Below are 22,962 nucleotides of genomic sequence, written 5' to 3' on the forward strand. Positions count from 1 at the left end.
ATATAATGCAAGATTTCAACATGAAACTTCATGGGTATATATGATGTAACTATAAAGTGATATATCTCAGATATGACAGATATGATACAAGATTTTAACTTGAAACTACAGTGGTGTATAAACAGCAATGAGAAGTGCCATGCACAAAAACCATAACCCTACACTTTTGTAAGTGAGAGTTATTTCCCTTTGTTGTTTTTCTATGATGTAAATTATCAGGGATATATCTCAGATATGTTGCAAGATTTCAACATGAAACTTCATGGGTATACTGATTTCAATGAGGAGAATTGAATTGCAACGCATAAAAACAATTACCCCTGCACTTTGTTATTTTACAGTTATTACCCTGTTCATCCATCTGCACCCATTAATAAACAAAATTTATTTGGCAGGGGATATCTATAAAATAAATTTGATTTTTAGCATAGGTGCAACGCACCTATGCTTAAGGTATATACTACATTTCGAAAATGCACATGATACGGTTGACCATTATGAAGCCTTACCTGATCAAAAATCAGACGAAATTTCTATTTAATATAGTATATGGTAATTCTACAATTTTTTATTTGGAAACATTTTTCTAACGTTTTCTTCCAAGAATATTGCTGACACTGTTTTTAGTGAATTTTTCTAAGGATGTTTTATGTCAAATAATCTTCTTATAACCTAAAACAAATTTCGTTCGTAAAACAATTCTATCTGCACTATAAATCTCAATCTCCTACGCAGTGGTCTCCCTTATGCTAGAAGTTACTGACCGGGCGAAGCAAGGAAAGTAACTGCTGTGAGGAGTTTCTATAAAAATCTGCATTCAAAAATCTGTATTCAGAACTAAATCTGTTGTGCACGTCTGCATCTAACGCTTACAACAATTTTTACGACAAATTCTTAATGCAGACGAATAGGGTAGCGTCTATTTTCATTTGTGAAAAGAATAGTTCGATACAGATCTGTCCGTGCTTAAATTTTGAAAGGCTTGGATAATTATTTTTCATAAGCGTTTCAAACACTGATGTAAATGGAAAGATTATCTATTTAAATAGTCGGTAATTGTTTGAAATTACCGACTATTTTTTTCAGAATGAAAAAGTCGTTCTGTCTCGCACATATTAATGATAACGTTCATTACCACATTGTACAAATATCTCTCAGGAGCATGTAATTGTTATGAGTTACTTCATCTTTTCATTACACAAACAACGGACACATCTGTAGGAAACTATTCTTGTCCAAATTAAAACAACAACAGAAATAAACTTCCAGCCAAAAATAACATTTACATCCAGGCATTTACTTTCTCGCAAAATACCAAGCTCACTTAATACGTGTTCCTGATGTTCCGATTGTTATAGGAAGATTTGTAATATTTTCTCACTTCCTGTTTCATTATTTGTACTTAATCTTTAAAATAACTTTTCTTCTTGATAGCCTTTTAGTTTTTCATTCAGTCAACTGTTCCCTTAACATTTACTTAAGCAGCAACTTCCCTGTATCTTGCACCTATGCTTTAAACGCCATCGGCGCTCTCGTTTCTAATTGTATTGCCAGCATCCCAAAATGTTGTCCTGTGAGTTTCAATCTGTTTCCACTTGGGAGCTATATAGTTGGTACAAAATTCCTCATGTCTGGAAAAAATAATCTAGAATCTGAAATATGTACTCAATTAAGATAGCTTATACTGCGCTTGTTTATCAATAAATCATGCACATACTATTGATGAATTATAAGAAAATAAGCAGGCTTTATATAAATTTTTGTTCTTTTGAATATACTTGCAGGTAGTTTATACTAAGAGTTAGTTTATTTCAAGCATGGCATGCCAATCGCTTGTAGGTTTTAATTCAAGAAACAGAGAAAAAATTACTGTGACATACTTTCTGATTATTTCAACATAATTATAATACATTTGTATACTGTTAGGAGTGTCGAGCAATTTGCACTTAAATTTTGTCTGTAGCATATCATATCTATCATATCAACTATGAAGATGTATCAACTTTGAATTTCACAGGTAGGTGAATGTAATTGAATTGAAGGGGTGTGCAATGCGCAGAAAGCATAACTCTAAAGCGCAGAAAGCATAACTCTAAATGCTCCCCTTTGTAAGAGTAATTGACCTTGGAAATCTCGAAAATTATTAGAGATATCAACATGAAACTTCACAAGTACGTAGATCTCAATTAGGGATTATAGATTGCAAAAGAATATTGACTCTTGCTATCATATTTTTAGAGTTTTTGCCCTTTTCAAATTTTTTGTAATATGATGCACTATAATCATGACTTTTGCTCCCCCTTTTCAAGACTTATTGCCTTTGCTTTTCATGCCCCCGGTAGGGTGGCATATAGCAGTTGAACTGTCCGCAGTATGTCAGTATGTCAGCCTGTCCGTCCGAAAAAACCTTAAACATTGGCCATAACTTTTTAAATATTGAAGATAGCAGCTTGATATTTGGCATGCATGTGTATCTCATGGAGCTGCACATTTTGAGTGGTAAAATTTCAAGGTGAACAACATCCTTCCAGGTCTAGGGATCGAAAAATCAAATCCAAGGGAAGTAATAAGCTTTAAATGGACATTATTCTCTGACCTGCCAAATTTTATATAATTTTAGCTCACCTGATTGCTCAGGTGAGCTTTTGTGACCGGCCTTTGTCCGTCGTATATCCGTCCGTCCGTCCGTTAACATTTTCTCGTAAACACTAGATGCCACATTTCTTGTCCCATCTTCATGAAACTTGGTCAGAAGCTTTGTCCCAATGAAATCTCGGCCGAGTTCGAAACTCGGTTATGCCGGGTCAAAAACTAGGTCACTAGGTAAAAAAAAGGAATCCTTGTAAACACTGTAGAAGTCACATTTCATGCCCAATCTTCTTGTAACTTTGTCAAAGTGTTTGTCTTAATGATATCTTGGTTGAGTTCAAAAGTGGTTCCGATCTGTTGAAAAACATGGCTGCCAGTGGGCGGGGCAGTTTTCCTTATAATTTGGCTATAGAGAAACCTTGTAAACACTCTAGAAGTCACAATTTTTGCCCAATCATCATGAAAGTTGGTCATTCAAGGGAAGTAATAACCTTTAAAGGTATATGATTTCTATACCTGCCAAATGAAAAATAGAAATTTTATTTTAATGCGACGCAGTAAGGGGCATTGTGTTTCTGACAAACACATCTCTTGTTGGGTCACTAGGTCAAAGGTCAAGATCACTGTGACCTCTTAAAAATAAAAATAAAAATCTGACAAGCTTTCGCAGCCGAGCATGGCACCCGTTATGCAGTGCAGTTGTTTATTTTAGCAACGTTGATGACAACATTTAAGTTATGTTTTGGCAATGTGTCTTGCTATTGCATTTGATAATGTCTCCCTGGAATGGCTGCCACCAGTTTTGACAGAGTTATGGTACAATAATGCTTGTTAAGTCTATGCCTCTTTTAAAGCTGGGTGGATCTCCTTCAAACTTTAACTGCTCAACTAACTGTTTAATTTTTAGATGGCATGGGCAATTAGATTGGGATTGCATTACTTGCCAGTTTCATTTAATTCAAATGTAACTGAAAATTGTACCAGGTTTTGTGGTTTTGCAATGTTTTTGAGAATAATTCCTTAGAAAATATCAAGTGGCATTATTGCGTGATTTAAGCAGCACAACAACTTCTACTCATGAGAATTATCAGGCCTGGCTATATTGTTCTAAACATGAAAACACTTTTAGAAGCCTGGAGAGAGTCTTAGAATTTCATGCAGTTTTTTGTTCTCCTGTGTTGGCAAAAACCAACCTGTGTTTTTGGCAGTTTGGCATTAGACTAAAGGGAAAATATATATGTTGTGTTTAAATCTAAAGCTACAGCCACAATGTCTTAACTATTTGCGGAAAATAAATACATAAAAAGTGCTATCCACTCTGTTATCTGCAGCAGTAACTGTTGGACATTATTATGACAAAACATCAACACATAATTATAGTCATCTTGATGCAAATTAAGTTCGTCATGCAATACCGGACAAGGAAATAACTGAGGTATTTTAATATGATGTGTTTTTAGCATGACTTTTCACAGAATAATTCAGGCTATTCTGCTCACCGAAATGTCAGCATGGGCATGTGCGTAATTCTCTTGGTAACTTTAATATGCAACGTTTCCATATCAGGGTCTCTTCTTTAGATTTTCAACTGAAAGTGAACACCTGTTTGGGATCATGATGCGTTGTCATTTACCAAGTTCTATAACTCGTACAGTAGACTCTGCCAATACCAGACTCTCTGAATACCGTAACTCTCCCATTCCGAAAGGTCGGGCCAGTCCCGTATTTTCTCCTTCTATTTCTTTGTTAAAAAATGTTGAATAAACCAAACTCTCTCAAAACCAGAACCGAACGGATATCTCCGTGAATTTGGTCATTTTCAACGTAAAATACATTGAGTACACCTGACGGTCCAAATTCTCAAGATCAAGCGTGAAAATTGCAATACCTTGTCAGCACAGCGCGTGGGGTGTCACACATTTTACTCGCGCAATCATCGATAATCGGATTAAACAGACCATAAAGGTGTCAAGTTGTTACCGCGCTAATGAAATCCGATTAAATAATGTAAAACAAACTGTGAATGTCTATAAAAGACGTGCGGTAACACCAAAAAGTGATTGACTCGATCGTTTCATTAAGATTATGATAAACAATTTAATTACAAAATTAATGCATCCTGTTGCGACGATCGCTTTCTTGTGATCTTCTTGGGTAGTTTAAAAGGTCTTATAGCCATTATTTAACGCTTAAATCGTAGTTTGTTTGTTTGTCAGATAAAACTGTGAGAAATATGACCGTTAAATATCCATCCATCTGTCTGCAAATTCATTCATTGCCTTTTCTTAATTTCAAACGCATCTTCAGCATTAATAGTCTTTAATCTACAGTCTTCTCAAATCGTTATTTGTCAAAATTGTCATTGAGGTTTAATTAATTCAGAGCTATTTTTAGAGAACTCGAACACGACTCACTCGCCTATATGACAAATGTCACGTATGTACATGTATAAAGCACCACACTCACTTTGGAATTAATCGAATAAAAACACATTTTTTGAAGAATGCTTTAAACATAAACCTTACATGAGTACAGTTATCACATGGTACATGTAAATGTATATGGCAGTGATTTTTTTTGCTTTTTTTGTTACAGCCTGTGGCATTTGGATTGGGAAAATTAGCGCGATAAACCATGAAATTGGGAAAAATAGCGCGATAAACCATGAAATTGGGAAACATTATAAATATGATTATAAATTAAGAACAGAAAAAAAAATTGCTAAGTTCATGTTTGACAGCATTTTTATATTATAAAGTGTTCCTTTCATGTCTTCTTACAACATTTAGTTAATATCCTTCCACATGCATATTAAACTTGCAATAATCTATAGATTCTTCAATATACATATACCATTATGATTTAATCATAATCTCTTTAAGAGTATGAATTTAATTCAGGATGTTTTTTTTAAGTAAAATATGATATGGTGAAAACATTAACAAATATTAACAAACACGCTTTTGTGTTCTTGCTGTGTTAATGTTGTATTAAATGGAGCTAAAATAATACATTTCATTTGTTTACCTTTTAATATCTTGCACAATTCAGACATCCTCAGTTCAATGCTATTTCACCAAACTATACAGCGTGACAAACATAATTAAGCAGAATATGCATATGAATCTGAATATACACAGATCCACCAACATATAAATCAAATCATGTTTGTCTCTTTCCATTTTCGAACGGTTCTCGTCTTAAATGCTTTAACTTTGTGAACTCCAATTTCCCAACACAGATTTCCGTGACGCACATTCACTGTGAACATTTCTAATAGATATTTATTGTTGTTCATCTCAAACATAGTATTTTGCGTTAATTGACACACACATTAAATTATCTCCTAATAACCATGTGATATCCGCTGTTAATTTTAGTGTTATTTATCATTTTCACTGCTCATCGCAAACTTCTCGTCTGCTTGCCGCCATCTTGGACGTGTGTAAAAACAGGCGTAAACAATCGGGATACATTGACTATCGTCGGTATCCTCCGCAATATAGAGAGAGATGTGTGGATAGCAACGTAAAATCGTATTCGGCTACATTCGCAAACATTCGTAAGTCAGTTGTCATTCGGCAAAGACTCGACAAGCTCAACAAGCTCGATTGGCACTCATTCTACGAAATTAACGCTAAATGACATTGTAATCTTATTGGAAAATTTGATCATTTTTTGGGAAATTTTGGTCAGATTTTTGGGAAAAAACGTCATTTTTTGCAATTGGGAAGCAGCCGAATATCGGCGGTAATTTTGGGCCAAAAAATCACTGTATGGTTTGTTGTATTCTTATATGATTTTGTACACAATGCATATTTCGGCAATATGCATACTCTTGGTAAACCGGAACTCTCTGAAAACCGGACGATCAGGCCAGTCCCCAGACTGTCCGGTTTACAGAGATTCTACTGTACCTGCAATTTTGCCGTCAGATGACTCCCAAGAATATTAACACCCTTTTTTGGAACAGCTCTTTCAAGGCAGCTCTTGTTTTGCCATTTCAAGTAAAAGCATTTTTAAATTGTTGACACTGATAAGCAATTAGCTATCAAGAAATCTCATTTTTAAGTCACAGCTTGTGTGTTTGAAAATAATTGTATATGTCAAGATACCTCTCTAAAGATAACATCAGGTGTTATATTCATTCACTAGATTTCTGTTCTAACACACTTTTGTAATTTTACTTCTTTTTCCCCATAAGCAGAGTTTATAAAAATTATACAAGGTTACATAGCCATATATATTACACTCCAACTTCATGTCTTATTAAATGTATAAAATAAGGGGCATAATGAAAGTCAGAAAAGGTTCAAAAAATAACAAAATATAGTTCTTGTTGGAATTTTCAAAATTGGTTATCAGGTAATGATAAAAGCATTTAGTATAATTATTGGTAAGTAACCAAAGACGTCATTGTTGTTGTTCCCGTGTCTATTAAACGCTTTAAGCTTTAACCTTCATAACGGGTTCTATTCAGAACCAATAATAAATTTGTAAAATAATTTTTAACTTCTATCTAGATTATTATATCAAATACAATTATTTCAAAAGATGTGTCAAAGAATTGGACAATGAATATTATGGGGTCACATTTTTACCAAGGGGGATTTTCATTTTTTGCCGTTTCATTAAGTTTTGACCCAACTTACGAAGTGATCAGGAAAAAATTGGCTAATTCGCTTACCACTTTATACCTAGACTTATGAGCGGGTATACTTATGACTGAGTTTTTACAGTAAATGTTGATGTTCATGGATCCAGGAACTGACAGGCCTAGGTTTGAACCCGGTTACGCGTGACAATGTGAAGCCCTCCCTGGTGAACCGCCTTGAAGAACTCATCAGACTGTTCCAGCGATCAGCACGAGTGAAAGAAGATCTAGAAAACAGGTTTGTTGATCAAACCATTTTGATAGTATGTAAAAAACATGTGCAGAGCTGATGGTGAACCACAGTCAATCTTCTCTACGTGATTGTCAAGTTGAATGACAAAAATGCAAAACAAAAAAACATGCATCTTGTTTGCTAAATGGGGAATATTATATAACTGTGGTCTTCCGTTGGGTTGTATAGCACAAGTTGATGGTGTGATGCTGCAGGGCAAATGGAATGCAATATCCCACAATCAAAAAGTGTGATGCAACTCAACGGAACACCACATTGTTGTAATATTCCATTAATTACATACCTATATATGATAAAGTACTATTGAAAACAAGGATGAAAACTGCATGAACACAACATACTACATACTTGTCTATTTTACGTGTCTAAAATTAAAGCAGCTCAGAACGTTACTTTTATTTTGGATAGGTTTCACAGAAAATAATTTCCGTTTTTAAAACTGTGAGGTACTATACACAAACTTTTTTTTTATTTGGCATGTCACATCAAATAGTGGTCCTGTACAAAGTTTGTTTAAATCCTGGGTTAAAGTTGGCTGCATTTTTGATGTAAATTGTTTACCTGTTTTTGTATTTAGTAAACACTTAAAAAAATCTTAGTCTAAAACTGCAAAACTGAGAGGTTACTTTGGTCTTTGATGTGTAACATTTCATGGTAGTCCTCTACCAAGTTGGTTCATATCATGCCGTGCGGTCGAAATTTGCCCCACCCTGGGGGTAACAAAATGTAATGATATCTGTGCTGAATATGAACATGATTTAGGATTATTAAAAAACATAGCCACCAGGGGTGTTCAAATTATCTAATATTACTATACGGATGTGTGAGAATGGTTTAAAAACATCACAGAAGATGCTAAGAACAGTTCCGTTCCCATTATTCTCAGGTGAGTGACATTGGCCTTTAGGTTCTCTTGTTACGTTCCATTATTAGTTGTTAATTCTTAACACTCTTTGTCACATCATGTGCAGACATGCCCTTTTTGTGGTTACAAAGTTTCAAATTTGCAATGTTTTAATATAATCTTAAGATATCTTAAATAATTTGAACTGATTTTCATGCAGTTTACAGTTGGAATTTACTTAAGATTTTATGTTCATTCTGGATTACGCCTTTATTGGAAGAAGTTTGGTTTAACTAATATTTGTCGTATTGTATGAAAAATACTAAAGCTGATGATTTTAACTTGGTTTGCAACATTTTGAAAACACACAATATTTGTCAAGAGAATATAAATAGAGAATATTAAATATAACAATATATTTTAGGTCAGAGATACATGTAGTAATTTTTGACGCAATATTATTTTTTACTAATCTTCAAATGTGTGTTAATTGTTTTTAAATATAGCAACTTGTTTACAAGCTTGATGTCTGCATAGTAAATATGTTGTTCCTTTTAGATGTTAAATCTGTGTTCTATTGATTTTGCAATTCTCCAAATACAGTTTGCTAAAAAAGACTACTCGTTCAGTTTGTTTCCTTGCAATAACGGAAAATTAAAATGTGTTTTTCAAGAAACTCATTCCAAAAGTCAGAAACATACATAAACGATATCACATTTGAAATATGAAAGGCAGTGTGCGCAAATAATTCTATGACCTATTTTCTTTATTGCATTAATTGTAAGTTTGTATCTTTTGATATTTTATAAGGCCAGCTCAAAATAGTTTTCCATTCTTTTCTTGACAGCGTTTATTCAGATTTCTGAGACCATTTTTATGCCCCCCTTCGAAGAAGAGGGGGTATATTGCTTTGCTCATGTCGGTCTGTCGGTCAGTCTGTCGGTCCGTCCACCAGGTGGTTGTCAGACGATAACTCAAAAACGCTTGGGCCTAGGATCATGAAACTTCATAGGTACATTGATCATGACTTGCAGATGACCCCTATTGATTTTGAGGTCACTAGGTCAAAGGTCAAGGTCACGGTGACCTGAAATAGTAAAATGGTTTTTGAATGATAACTCAAGAACGCATACGCCTAGGATCATGAAACTTCATGGGTAGATTGATCATAACTTGCAGATGACCCCTATTGATTTTGAGGTCACTAGGTCAAAGGTCAAGATCACGGTGACCCGAAATAGTAAAATGGTTTCCGGATGATAACTCAAGAATGCATACGCCTAGGATCATGAAACTTCATGGATAGATTGATCATAACTTGCAGATGACCCCTATTGATTTTGAGGTCACTAGGTCAAAGGTCAAGGTCACGGTGACCCGAAATAGTAAAATGGTTTTCGGATGATAACTTGAGAACGCATACGCCTAGGATCATGAAACTTCATAGGTAGATTGATCATGACTTGCAGATGACCCCTATTGATTTTGAGGTCACAAGGTCAAAGGTCAAGGTCATGGTGACCCGAAATAGTAAATGATTTTCGGATGATAACTCAAGAACGCTTTTGCCTAGGATCATGACACTTCAAAGGTACATTGATCGTGACTCGCAGATGACCCCTATTGATTTTCAGTTCACTAGGTCAAAGGTCAAGGTCACAGTGACAAAAATTGTATTCACACAATGGCTGCCACTACAACGGACAGCCCATTTGGGGGGCATGCATGTTTTACAAACAGCCCTTTTTCTTTACATGCTGGAATTGCAGTATTTGACTTGAATAGTGCATATAATGTACACATTGTTCCAGATTCTTTATTAAAAATTAATTGAAGATATTGTGGCAGGAATGGTTTGAAAAAGCAATCTTGCTCTTTACAAAAACATGCACCACATTTCTCTGCAAATTTTTTGACAGCTTTTATGACAAGGTAATGAAGAGAGTTTAACATGATGATTACATGTCTTGTTAAGTTTGTTCAGTGTTATAAAATTAATGTCTTTGATGAGTGTGATAAACAAATAGTTGAATGTTGAAAATTAGTTTAAACAAACGTGTTTTTTCCCAAGCACAGTATTATTAAATGTTGGTTGCATAACTTAAGATCTATGACTGTGACCAGCCATCTACCCTGTTTTAATGCTCCCTTTTGTACTTAAAAAAGTCAGCTTTAGATTTGCATGCTTGTTGAAATTCTTTTTAAAAATTGTGTGCAACAAAAAGCACATATCTCTGTACAACAGACATTCAATTGAAACAATTCAGGAAAGCATTTGTGTACAATAACTCTAATCTTTAGTAAACATGCAGACATGCTGTCACATTTGGGCGAGATGTGTCAAGGTCAATGTTTTTTAACCCTTTACCACTTAGATATTTAGTTTGACGCATTTGTAGTCCTTTTGAAAGTTACATTTAATTAAAGACCTTGCTTACTAGATTCAAGTTTTAAAGGCTTCATTTCCAACCCTAATAGAAACTTATGAGCAGCAAACAGCATAAAACCTGAACAGACTGCAGGCTGTTCTGGTTTTATGCTGTTTGCACTTAGCCATTTTCACTTTGCTTCTAAGTGGGAAAGAGTTAAATGGGTATATATGTTACATTTGATAACTTCAGTTAGGAACGAGATATTGTGTTGACATTTGTGTGTAGGAAGGTTACACACTGATCTAGTATAGATTTCATTTGGGGCCAATAAGGTCAAGGTAACTATTACTATAAAGTGGTAAATGTGTTTCCACTCAATAATTTGAATATGGCTGGTGATGTGCTGTTAGTTTGTTTGGAGGATGCTGACATGCAGACCATGCTTTCAAACTTCGTTAAATTTAATTAAGTTGGTAAATAGTAGAAAATCAAGTTGCTTTGCATGGGCAAATTTCAAGTTTAAATATGCAATTGTTTTGCCCTGTCGGTTGGTTGGTTGGTAAGTTGGTTTGTTTGTTTGTTTGTTTGCTCCAACTTAAACATTTTGCCATAACTTTTGCAATATTGAAGATAGCAACTTCATATTTGGCATGCATGTGTATCTCATGCAGCTGCACATTTTGAGTGGTTGAAAGGTCAAGGTCATCATTCAAGGTCAAAGGTAAAAAAAACAACTCAAAGGGAAGTAATAAGCTTAAAAGGGAAATAATTATCTGAACCTGCCAAATGATAAAGAAAATTAAAATAAATCAAAGCGGCGCAGAATTATAGGGGCCATAGTGTTTCTAACAAACACATTTCTTGTTCAGCTTCAAGTGTAACATAAACTATAAACAATGTAACTTCTTAAGAATATTCAACTTCAAATATGGCTTTGTGATCAATTTTTCAGGTGACTGAGAGAAAACGTATGTAATTTTATCAAAGCGTCTTGAATAATTATGTGTACTAAGAACTAGTTAATCAGCTAAACCAGGAAAAGTGTGTTTTGCTTAAATAACCACCATGAAAATTGCCTGAACAGCTATTGAAACAGTGAATGAAACCAACAAACAAAAACTGGTAAAAGATCCAATAGAGGCTTTGTTTTCTTGTCATACTATATACATAAATAGTATCAACTTGTTCTTTATTTCTGGTACCAGTGATGTGTGATTTCTGCTGTCATGAAATCATATATGAAGCCATATTTGTACCTCCTGCTATCCTATATTTCTTCTTTAAATGTCCATCAAAAAAATGAATGTAGAATAAATCTGAAGATATGTATATTTTAAGCTTATATAAATGTCTTTTGCAGAGTGCAAATTTCAGATTGATGGATGGTTTAATTGTTTGTATATTGCATTATTGTGCTCTACACACTTCAAATACTTAATTAACACTTTACAAAAAACACTTAATGCATAGCCATTTCCGCCAAATTGCTTTTGCTCATGAATTATACTATTAAAGGAACCTGTTCAATTTTTGACAATTTCGTTTATTAGTAATTCTCATTTCAATCAATAAAATTATTAAGAGCTACGAAAGCATAATTATTGAATACTGTGAAACCATTTATTTTCGACAGCACAAAATTTCGTCATTTTTATAAAAATGATGATTTCGTCAGCACTTAAATTCGCCGATTTCTGATTTTGAATTTTTAAAAAAATGCGTCAGTCAATATCCGATTTGTGTGTAATATATATTCGCGATCAATCGCAGTTGCGAAAAATCGTACGAATGCGGGAACACACTTGAGAATCACTGCAGGAGGTGGGGCCTGTTTGTCACATGCCAATTAACTAGTCTTTTGTTATCAAGGGACAGTAATGGACCCTCTTAATGTATGCCATTCACACGTTAATTGTTATGATTAGCGGACAAGTGGGATCGAATAACCGTTAACGAGTGTTTGTACGAAGCCAATTGCCCATTAGTCTTTTTCTATTGTTATAATTGCCATACTGATAACAATCGTTATTCTAGTTGGTATGATTTTTATTAAAATGCTGTCAATACCGTTTTAAAACTGTTTGTGTTATACGAAAGAGGTTCCAGTTTGTTAAGAGTTTTTTTTTCAAATAAAATGCTTTTTTATTCTGATATCAACATTAAAATTATAAACTCTATGTGTGTGTTTGTTCTTAAAAAGTAAACTACCGGTATATAAATCAATAATGTCAATAATTTAAAAAAGAAAAATTGATACATTTAAAATAGTAATAAGTGTGGTTAAACGCAAACAATCAAACAACAAACAGCAATTAAAATATTCTTTATTAATTTGTGATAAATACGCATGTTGATAACACATCGTCATCTTTTCATTTGGTTTATTGTCTTTCATCGGCACTCGCAGCGTGATGGCTAATATGCAACACCCCTGAAAAACACAACGCACCTTATGGGTAATAAAGTTATAAACAATAAGCGCTAATTCATTACCATTCTACATAAACGAAGTCAACGCATTCGATACAGCTGTACTGCACACGCGTTTTAAAGAAGTGTAACGTGTCAGTTAAGTACCTTGTGTAATCTACATCCCTTTGTGTCAAAACCGGATTAATCTTGATTACGAAACAGCAGTGAACGTGTGCATGGATTATGTTGGAATTTAATGCCTCATGTCTACGGTAAAGTTTTAAAATATTTTTCAACTTAGTGTTTGTTTTTGTTCAAACATAGAGCATGATTGTTCGTTAGGATCTTAAATTCGCCGATCGGTCGACTGACGAAATTTATGAAAATTAATGCCTGACGATAAATAATGGTTTCACAGTAATTTGTAGTGATCCTGTTGTGAGCTCGGCTGTTTTCGGAGAAAACCCGAGGTATTGTCATAGCCAGCTCCTCGTGTCGTGTCGTCTGCTGTCCGCTGGCGTCGTGCTAAAACTTTAACATTTTTTTCTAAAATCAAAGTGCTTATAACTTTGAAACTTAATATATAGATGCACCTTGATATGTTCTACACGGGACATCCATTTTTGGGTCACTAGGTTAAAGGTCAAGGTCACTGTGAGCTCTAAAAAAAAAAAATTCTGACAAGCTTTCATTTATTAAAAAATGCACCCGCAGCCAAGCCTTGGCACCCGTAATGCGGTGCTCTTGTTTTTTATATTGTTTGTGACAATATATGGATTGCTTATAGAAAGTACAGGATAAATGATGTAATAGCCTGGACCCTGGATGACTCAGTTTTTTAGGGGATAAGTCCCTTTTAATATATAAAAAATTAGTGCATAGACATCTAATGTTTTGTAGTTTTCTTTCTTTGGATGGAAATAAATACTTTTATTGAAAAAATCAAATGTTCAATGTCTTAATCTAGAACTGCTGCAATAATATCGTGCAATGCAGTTTTTTGAAACATGAAACAAAATCCGCAAGAGAAGCTGTATAGCATAATTACATTTGATTTATACATCTCTCTATGAATGTTCCTCTTAACACTTTTCTGTCCATTGTATTTCTGATTGTTGACAGGCAGACTAATGGCTTCCTTCTTTTGCTCCAGAAAATGTCACTTTTTGATTTATAGATCTCTTGAACCATGAATGGGTGTCTGACAGTTTAATTTGTGGTCAGGGTAAAATGTAGCATTTCTTATGAGGTAAATTGACTGCAAAAGATCTAAATCAGTTCCAACAAGTTGATAATTTTTTGTGATTTTTTATGCCCCCTGATTGAATGTTCTGGGGTATATTGTTTTTGACCTGTCTGTCTGTCATTCTGTGTATGTGTCCCAAACCTTCAACCTAGCTCATAACTTTTGCAATATTGAAGATAGTAACTTGATATTTAGCATACATGTGTATCTCATGGAGCTGCACATTTTCGGTGGTGAAAGGTCAAGGTCATCCTTCATGGTCAAAGGACAAACATATGGCTTCAAAGCAGCGCAGTAGGGGGCATTGTGTTACACAAACCAAGGGCTTTTTTATAAAGATTACAAAGAGTATTAATAACTGTTCTTAAAGTTTGTCAATGCGTCCACGCAAATTCCAAGATCATAATTGACACTCAACACATTGCAGCTTATTAACAACAAGAAATATCTTTAAAAAAGATATACGGCGTAAATAGTTTAATGAATGAGATCAAGGATAGCGAATGTCTTTTTCTGTGCAGTTCTTAGCTGCATCACACGCAGTACGGGATGTTACGGGGAGTTTTCGCGGCTTATTTTACATTATAACATATTGCTGGTCATAAACCTATAGATACAAAACAGAAAACCAAAAGAAGAATGGAAGTGAAATTTAAACATATGAGTCAACCGGCCACACGAGAACAAACCTGTTTTAGTGGTCTGTCGGGCATTGCTATTTGATTCGATTATTAACAGTATCGAGAATCATCGTGCTCATGCTTAAAGTGATATTATGGGCATTTTGCACTGTTGAATTGAGCTGAAAAGAATTAACAGGTCAAAATAGTTAGCTAAAATGTGGTTACTGATCAATTATCTGCAACTCACCTTGCTACCAGTTGTTTATAAAAATATATTTTATATTCGATATTCTTACGTGACCCACCCAGTCCTGTAAGCCGAAATGATCCGTAAAACAATATTGTGTCTTTGTGTTGTATGAACAAATCTGCACTAAAACTAAATTTAGGTTCAACTCGTAAACGCACGATCAGTTGTCAAACGAAAGTACGGTTAATATTCAAATGCATTATTTTTCTCTTTCTGGTATATTGTTTTAGTATGTTGATGCTGCATTAATTACTATAAGTGTATATGAAGTAGAAACATCAAAAATAATCAACGGTTGCGATAGACACCTATAAACTGTTACATGCTCATAATATCACTTTAGTACATTAGGCAATATGGTGGAATAATTATTGTTATATTTATTAAAAATAATATTTATTATTGTATTGTTGAAAACACATTAAGAATCTATTATTGACATACCATAATTATATTGCTGAATATCTTCTTTTAACATATTTCTGGTCTAAAGAAAATTCCAGGTCACCTAGTTCACGGATAGCGTCTTTATTATATAACGATTATTTTACTGACCGCGAACTCCGGTGATGACCTGTATATAAACTCTGAATGTCAGCGACTTGACCCGAAACCTCGCGGGTTGAAATGCAATTCTTTAAAGTGAGGCCTCGCTTCCACTGCTCTTTATACTTTTACATGTTAACATGTTGACAGGAATATGGAAGTAAGTACTAAATATGAGAACATAGCCTTTTAAGTATAAACGCTTTTGCGCTGGTAATACTCTGAAAATAAAAGGTGTACGCACAAACTGTATTGATGTCGAGAATTGAGTGTAAAACTGTTCTATCTATTAAGCCTTTACATTAGAGATAAAATTGTTTCATACAGTAAAACAGTGTTACAAAGACGCGGATATGTTTCCAATGTTCTGGTGGTATACTCAAATCAGCCAATGGAATAAATGAAGTGTATTCATTCGTACCTAGCCGCGGGAAATTTTATTTGAATTTTATTGGACACTTACAAAGGTCAAGTCAGGGTGAAAAGCTGGCTTATGCAGCTTACGCCGAAAAAATGTTTCTGTCTCATTAACATGGTAAAACATAGCATTTATGGGTGTTTTAAAAAATTGTAGTTTATACTTTCCTTGTGTTTTCTCTTTTGGTGTAATTCTGTAATCTCATTCCTAGGTGTCCTTCAAATAACATCAATTCTTATGTTTACAGACTTCACCGCTCAACGTGTGACAACACAGAGAGTCAGACGCTGCTTCGGCGTCTGCGAGGGGACAAGGAGCGTCTGGAGAGAGACCTGGCCCAGGAGCAGGAGAAACACAGACAGACGCACAGCAAGATCAAGAACATCACAGCTAAACTGAAGGCGGAGAAAGATGAGGTATTAACCCTTTGCATGCTGGGAAATTTGTCATCTTCTAAAATGTCGTCTGCTTAATTTCTAAAATTAGCATGTGCTTCGATTTTTTTCAAAGAATACTATTAGAATAGCAAACAGTTTGGATCCTGATGAGACGCTACGTTCTGTGGCATCTCATCTGGATTCAAACTGTTTGCAAAGGCCTTCAAAATTCGGTTACAGCACTGAAAGAGTTAAAGCATTCAAGATATATATCTGTACCACTGACAGATCCCCATTTTAACGTGTCTGTAGCTTATAGAAAATTGTATTAAATCAGAGACTTTTTTTAATATTTCAAGTTTTTAAGGCTTCATTTTCACCCCTACATGTAAGATACTGATGAGAACCAAACAGCATAAAAACTTAACAGACTGTGAGTTATTTGCAGGTTGTTCTGGTTAGCTCCACTGGCCAGAGGCCAGCAGGGCTAATGTCATGGTCCTGTGTCCGTCGTGCGTGCGTCAGTGCGTTAAATTTTTCTTGAAACATTTTCTTCTCCTAAACTACATGTCCAACTCTGATAAAACTTCTCACAAATGTTCCTGGGGTGAACCTCTTTCAAATTTGTTAAAATTATGCCCCTGGGGTCAAATTTGACCCCGCACCGGGGTCAATAAATTGAACATATGCTTATATAAAGCCTATTTTGTGCAAACTTTAAAAATCTTCTTGTCCATAACCATTGGGCCTAGTGCTACCACATTTGGTATGTAGTGACATCTAAAAGTCCTCTACCAAATTTGTTCAAATGATGCCTCTGGGGTCAAATTTGCCCCTGCCCCTGGGGTTACAAAAATGAACATATGTTTATATAAAGCCTATTTTAAAAATCTTTTTTGTCCATAACCTTAGGGCCTAGGGCTACCAAATTCGGTATGTAGTGACATCTAATAGTTCTCTACTTAGTTTGTTCAAATGATGCCCCTGGGGTCAAATTTGACCCTTCCCCGGGGGTCACAAAAATGAACATATGCTTAAATAAGGCCTATTTTGTGCAAACTAAAGAGCTTTCTGTCCATAACCGTATGGCATAGGGCTACCAAATTTGGTATGTAGTGACATCTTATAGTCCTCTACCAAGTTTGTTCAAATTAAGCCCCTGGGATCAAATTTGACTGTTCCCCAGGGGTCACAAAATTGAACATATGCTTATATTGGGCCTATTTTGTGCAAACTTTAAAAATCTTTTGTCCATAAACATTTGGCCTATTGCTACCAAATTTGGTATGTATTAAAATCTTAAAGTTCTCTTCCAAGTTTTTTCAAATTATGCCCCTGGGGTCAAATTTGACCTTGTCCCGGGGGTCACAAAAATGAACATATGCTTAAATAAGGCTTATTTTGTGCAAACTTTAAAAATCTTCTTGTTCATAATTATAGAGCCTAGGGCTATTAAATTTGGTATGTAGTGACATCTTATAGTCCTCTACCAAATTTGTTCAAATTATTCCCCTGGGCTCAAATTTGACCCTGCCCCAGGGGTCACAAAACTGAACATATGCTTATATAAAGCCTCTTTTGTGCAAACTTTAAAAATCTTCCTGTCCATAACCATTTGGCCAAGGGCTCCCAAATTTTGTATGTAGTGACATCTTATAGTTCTCTACCAAGTTTGTTCAAATTATGCCCCTGGGGCCAAATTTATATATAAAAATGCTCACCCTTCCAACTTTTAGCGCCCAGTGGGACGATGGATAGAAAGAGGAAGTCACATGCTTGAGAACATTTCAACCCATGCGCATTGCACGCTTTAAAAAAAAACAGTGGAGCGATACAGGATCATCATGGCCCTCTTGTTTTGTGTTAGTTGAATATAGCCATTTTCACTTTGCTTGTGAGCGGGAAATGGTTAAAGACATTTCCAAATGTCTTGGCTCTATAACTCTAGTTTGGATTGAGGTATGATTCTGAAATTTTGTTTGTAGATACATGAAGCTTACATCTAGTTTTAGCATGGGATTGCATTTTGGACCAGTCTGGTCAAGCTCATGGTCATTGTTAACCCATTTATGCCTAGCGTCTAGACAAAAGGCCTTGGCAAACAGCGTAGACCCAGATGAGACGCCGCTTGATGCGGCGTCACATCAGGGTCTGCGCTGTTTGCTTAAAGGAATTTCTGTAAGAAATATTCTAAATATAGAAATATTTTAAATATAGAAAAATATACTAGACATCCCTAATTTTGGAAATAAATTGATCCAAATTAGAAGGATGGGAGAGTCCACTAGGCTTAAATGGGTTATTAAAGTAGTTATATGGTTTTCATCTTATAACTTGGATTTTGGACGGTGGTATTGAATTTTTGTAATTGCATTCTTTAATAAGTATAGAAAATGAATAGTTAAAATGGCTAACCTGGGTTCATTGCATTTGTGGTTGGCATTTAGACAATGCACTTTACCTGTTGTTTTATACCAACTTTTTTTTTTATTATTTATTTTTTGTCTGGAGCATATCTTAAACTAAAAGTTTCATCAAATTGAAGCTTCAAAGGAGGTCCCGATCTTGGCGGGACAGTCCTGCTTTTGGGGTGTTTTTCCCAGTGCCCCGATGTGACACAATTTGTCCCGACATTCGTAAAAATTCGACATACGTTCTATAAGGTCACAATAAAATTCGCTATTCAAGCTTTGTCTGGCTTAGATTACTATTGCTGATCCCTTTATTGCCCCCTATTAACAAACCATAACTACTAGTCAAGTGATCCAGTGTTGTTTTTGAATCCTTATCAGCAATCTATCGGCAAATTATTGATTTTATCGGGCATTATCACCATGGTGTTATTATGATCAGGGTCGCTAATTGCTAGCGATAGATGCATCGTAGTGAATTAAAAGCAGACTGCTTTTGTATTTCATGACCCAAATCAAGTCCAAAGATGCTATTACACAGTATTCTGTGTATTATACCACCTGAGGCTATAAACAACCTGTCAAAATACCAGTTTTGTATATCAAACAACAAATTGAGCGCTGACAGATATACATTGGTGTTTCACATAAATTTTCTTTTGTATTTGACTGATTTTCAGAAAATATGTGTACATATTGGATCAATCTAAATTTAGAGTTAATAGATGATTGGTTGAATAAAAACAGTGCTCGATGTGTGCACATTGCGTTGAAGTGTAATAGAAGCATGCCCCACATTTCAGGTTATGGATTCATCCGCATAGTGCACATGTGTGTTTACTTCCAGAAAATGAAGAACGTCTGTGTTCATTAAATTAATAAACACTTTTATCGTCAATATTTGCCAAAAATAAAGAGGTTTTGTAAGTAATATACTGATAACAGACTGCAGTTAAGTTGGCATGATTAAGCGTTTTAGGTGTCCCGCTTTTTGGTCAAATGTCCCAATATATTTAATGGAATGCCCCGATTTGGACATACATTTCTTGCTTAGGGGATGGGCTGTGCATACAAATGATAACTTTTGCTTCCCTACTTTTAGAGTAATTTCCCTTTGTGAACATCTGTAATTAGTATTGTTATTTAATCAATTCAAATGATAATTGACAACCCAACACTTATTTATGAGTCAAGATTCAAGTGGCATTTAGAGGGGGCCTCCGTGAGCAATGGACACCTTTTTTGTGTGATTTTGTTGTTGAAATGCTATGAAACTGCTTTGCAAATCTCCGTATATTTACTACATTGGCTGGATGTTGTCCAACATTTGTTTCAATTTAGATTTTTCGTTATTTTCTGGAAAGATCTTTCTTTTCTTTTTTTCCAAAAGTGCACCAATGTTTGCCAAAATAAAACAAATTAATTGCATTGCATTGATAGGTTTTCGTCTGTATCAACATTATAATTATGTTGCACTTCTAGTGCAAAGAAATTCTGTAATACTTTTATGTGCAAACTTGTCTGTATGGATATAATGGTGCTAAGCGCTTTAATCAAGAGAGACATATATTTATTAGTCTGAGTGCAATAGTCTGCATTATTTCATAAAAAAGATAAGAGTTTTAAGGTTTCTTTATTACAATAATAACTTTGCTGTATGCAAGTAAATTAGCTATATTAAAGGGACATGTTTACCAATTGTCACATGACCATTTTGCAAATTTTTGTCACAGATTCAATGAATAAAAGAAGAATCTACATCATGGAGAGCAAATGACGCTTATGAAGTAGGCTCAAACTGAAAGTACATATAAATAAAACAAATTGATAATAAGTTAACATCATAAGAAATTGATAAAATTGTAAAATGTTACAAACACAAAACTATTTAATGTTTTGAACTAAATGCATTGTGTTTTGCTTATATGAAGTATGAAATGTTTCAAATGCTTCTAATCATTTAATAGTCCAGATGGCTGATTGGTGAAGGGATAGCTTTTTAAGCAAAAGGTCAGTGATTTGAGTCTATATGTCGTAAACTGTTTGTTTTTCCTTAGTTTTTTTTTTGTCTTTCTTAAATTGTTTTTTGTTTAATACTGGAGCTCTAAAGTTTCAATGTTTTCTTTTATCAATTAAAAGCATTTACTGGCAGACTTAAAAAAAAAATCTGTGAACAAGTTCCTTTAAATGGGACAATTCATAGATTGGAAAACAATCCATTTTCAAAAAATGTTGTTATTAATTTGAAAATTTCCTTAACGCATTTGTAATAGATGTCATTCAAAATATGATATCCCTTTCAATTATTTTAAAGAGGGTTGTTTTGGAATTACTCTTTGAGTTGATTTGTTGGTCTGTCTGCATTCAATTGTATAAGTTTGAGGAGCAAACTGCTTCTTCAATTCACAAGCAAGAAGTAAAATTGAAATCTCTCATCACTATTAAATGTAGCTGCACAAGACAGTGATCCACATGTTCCCAAGTAATGTGTCCTTGGGACCATTTTCTGACGTTTGTGGTGGAAACTACTTACTTATATCTCCGGCAATTGAATTGAGGTCTAAATATATAATAACCATGAAGAGCAGAGATGTGCAAGACACGTTTCATTCCCAGTAATCCGCATGTTCCAGAGTATTTGCCCTTTAAATGAGTTCTTTTTATGGTAGAAGCATAAAATGTTATCAGTTTGTGGAGAGAATTTTGTTTATTCTTGTCCAGAATTGAAATGAATCTTGACACATGTCATCAAAATGAGGTGTAGATGTGAAAGACACGATTTTAAGGTGCAGTCACCAATTTGTTTTTGAGCTATGTGCCCTGGCCCTGAGCGATTGGATGGCTGTGACAAAGGGTCAGAGGTAGTTTTAGCCACATTTGTTACACAGCTCTTGTTAAGCATTGTTTCTTCAATAAGTCAGATTTTGTTTCTTTTATTGGGGTTGTTTTTGATATCGTACTTCAACATTTTACTTTACATATTTTATTTTTCAAAGTTAATGTATTGTTAAAAGGAATCGTTTTGTAAAGAATTGTACCCAAACACAGGTGACTGATTTAGCTCTTTGGACTTATTTCATGATTATGTGAATTATGTGCAGAATACAGAACATGAAACCCATATGGATAAAATTTCTCTTTTGTATCGGAAAAAAACTTGATTTATGCCACATAACAACTGCCAAATTAAATCACTAGGATCTGGGAGATTCTGCTTTCTATTAAGTGTGAGGAAGTTTTCATGGCGATGCATAATTAGCAAATTTTTGTACTAAATTGTTTCTCTCTTCAAGCAAATTATGAGTGATTTCAATATGTTTTGCTGTGTTTAGTTGTCCATTATAAACAATTAAGAAGTCAGACAGTCGACACAGAATTTTCACCAAACTTTCAGGAAATGTTTGTTTACAAGTCTATAAAGTTCAATATTGAGGTAATTCATACAAGGCAGTTGGGAGTTATTGCCCTTCAAATTTTGATACAAAAATGGTGAAATTTGCAATTTCCACTAAATCACTTGTAGTTTTTCATGGAATCTTTGCAAACTGCTTGGGAATGTTTGTTGTCATAATTAGGAGGCACATTTTGAATAACCATCCAATTTAAATAATACTTAATTAACTTGTAGCAACATCATCATAAAAACATTTTATCGGCTGTTGTAATATCAGGATTTAAATTAAGCTAATTATAAAAATGTTTGTAATGCCAATTTTTAGTATTCTTTCTGATAAACCCTCTTCTTTATTGTACATAGTAGAAAATGCTTTTAAAAATCACAATGTTCATTCTTAAGATGAGGATTGTCTGCTACGTTTTTTTAAAATCAAATTTCAATAATTATAATTGATGAATCAGAATGGAACCAGCATAGCTGGATCAAATCCCTGCTGTTATAACCAACCCTGTTATGATAGCCACGCCATGTGGTACAATTATTTTCTTGTTGTTATTTTGACTCTTTTTA

General features: G+C 34.4%; 1 protein-coding gene across 1 annotated transcript in view; it reads left to right on the forward strand.

The window, feature by feature from the left end:
- The window catches only part of LOC127876625 (afadin- and alpha-actinin-binding protein A-like), a 97,490-nt gene that overhangs the window by 35,889 nt on the left and 38,639 nt on the right, over positions 1-22,962 (forward strand). The window contains exons 3-4 of the mRNA XM_052421968.1: positions 7,354-7,481; positions 16,455-16,623. Of these exons, the coding sequence (XP_052277928.1) occupies positions 7,354-7,481; positions 16,455-16,623 (297 nt within the window). The remainder of the gene's footprint in view (positions 1-7,353; positions 7,482-16,454; positions 16,624-22,962) is intronic.

The sequence above is a fragment of the Dreissena polymorpha genome, chromosome 4 (genome assembly GCF_020536995.1).
Source record: "Dreissena polymorpha isolate Duluth1 chromosome 4, UMN_Dpol_1.0, whole genome shotgun sequence".
Classification (NCBI taxonomy): Eukaryota; Metazoa; Mollusca; class Bivalvia; order Myida; family Dreissenidae; genus Dreissena; species Dreissena polymorpha.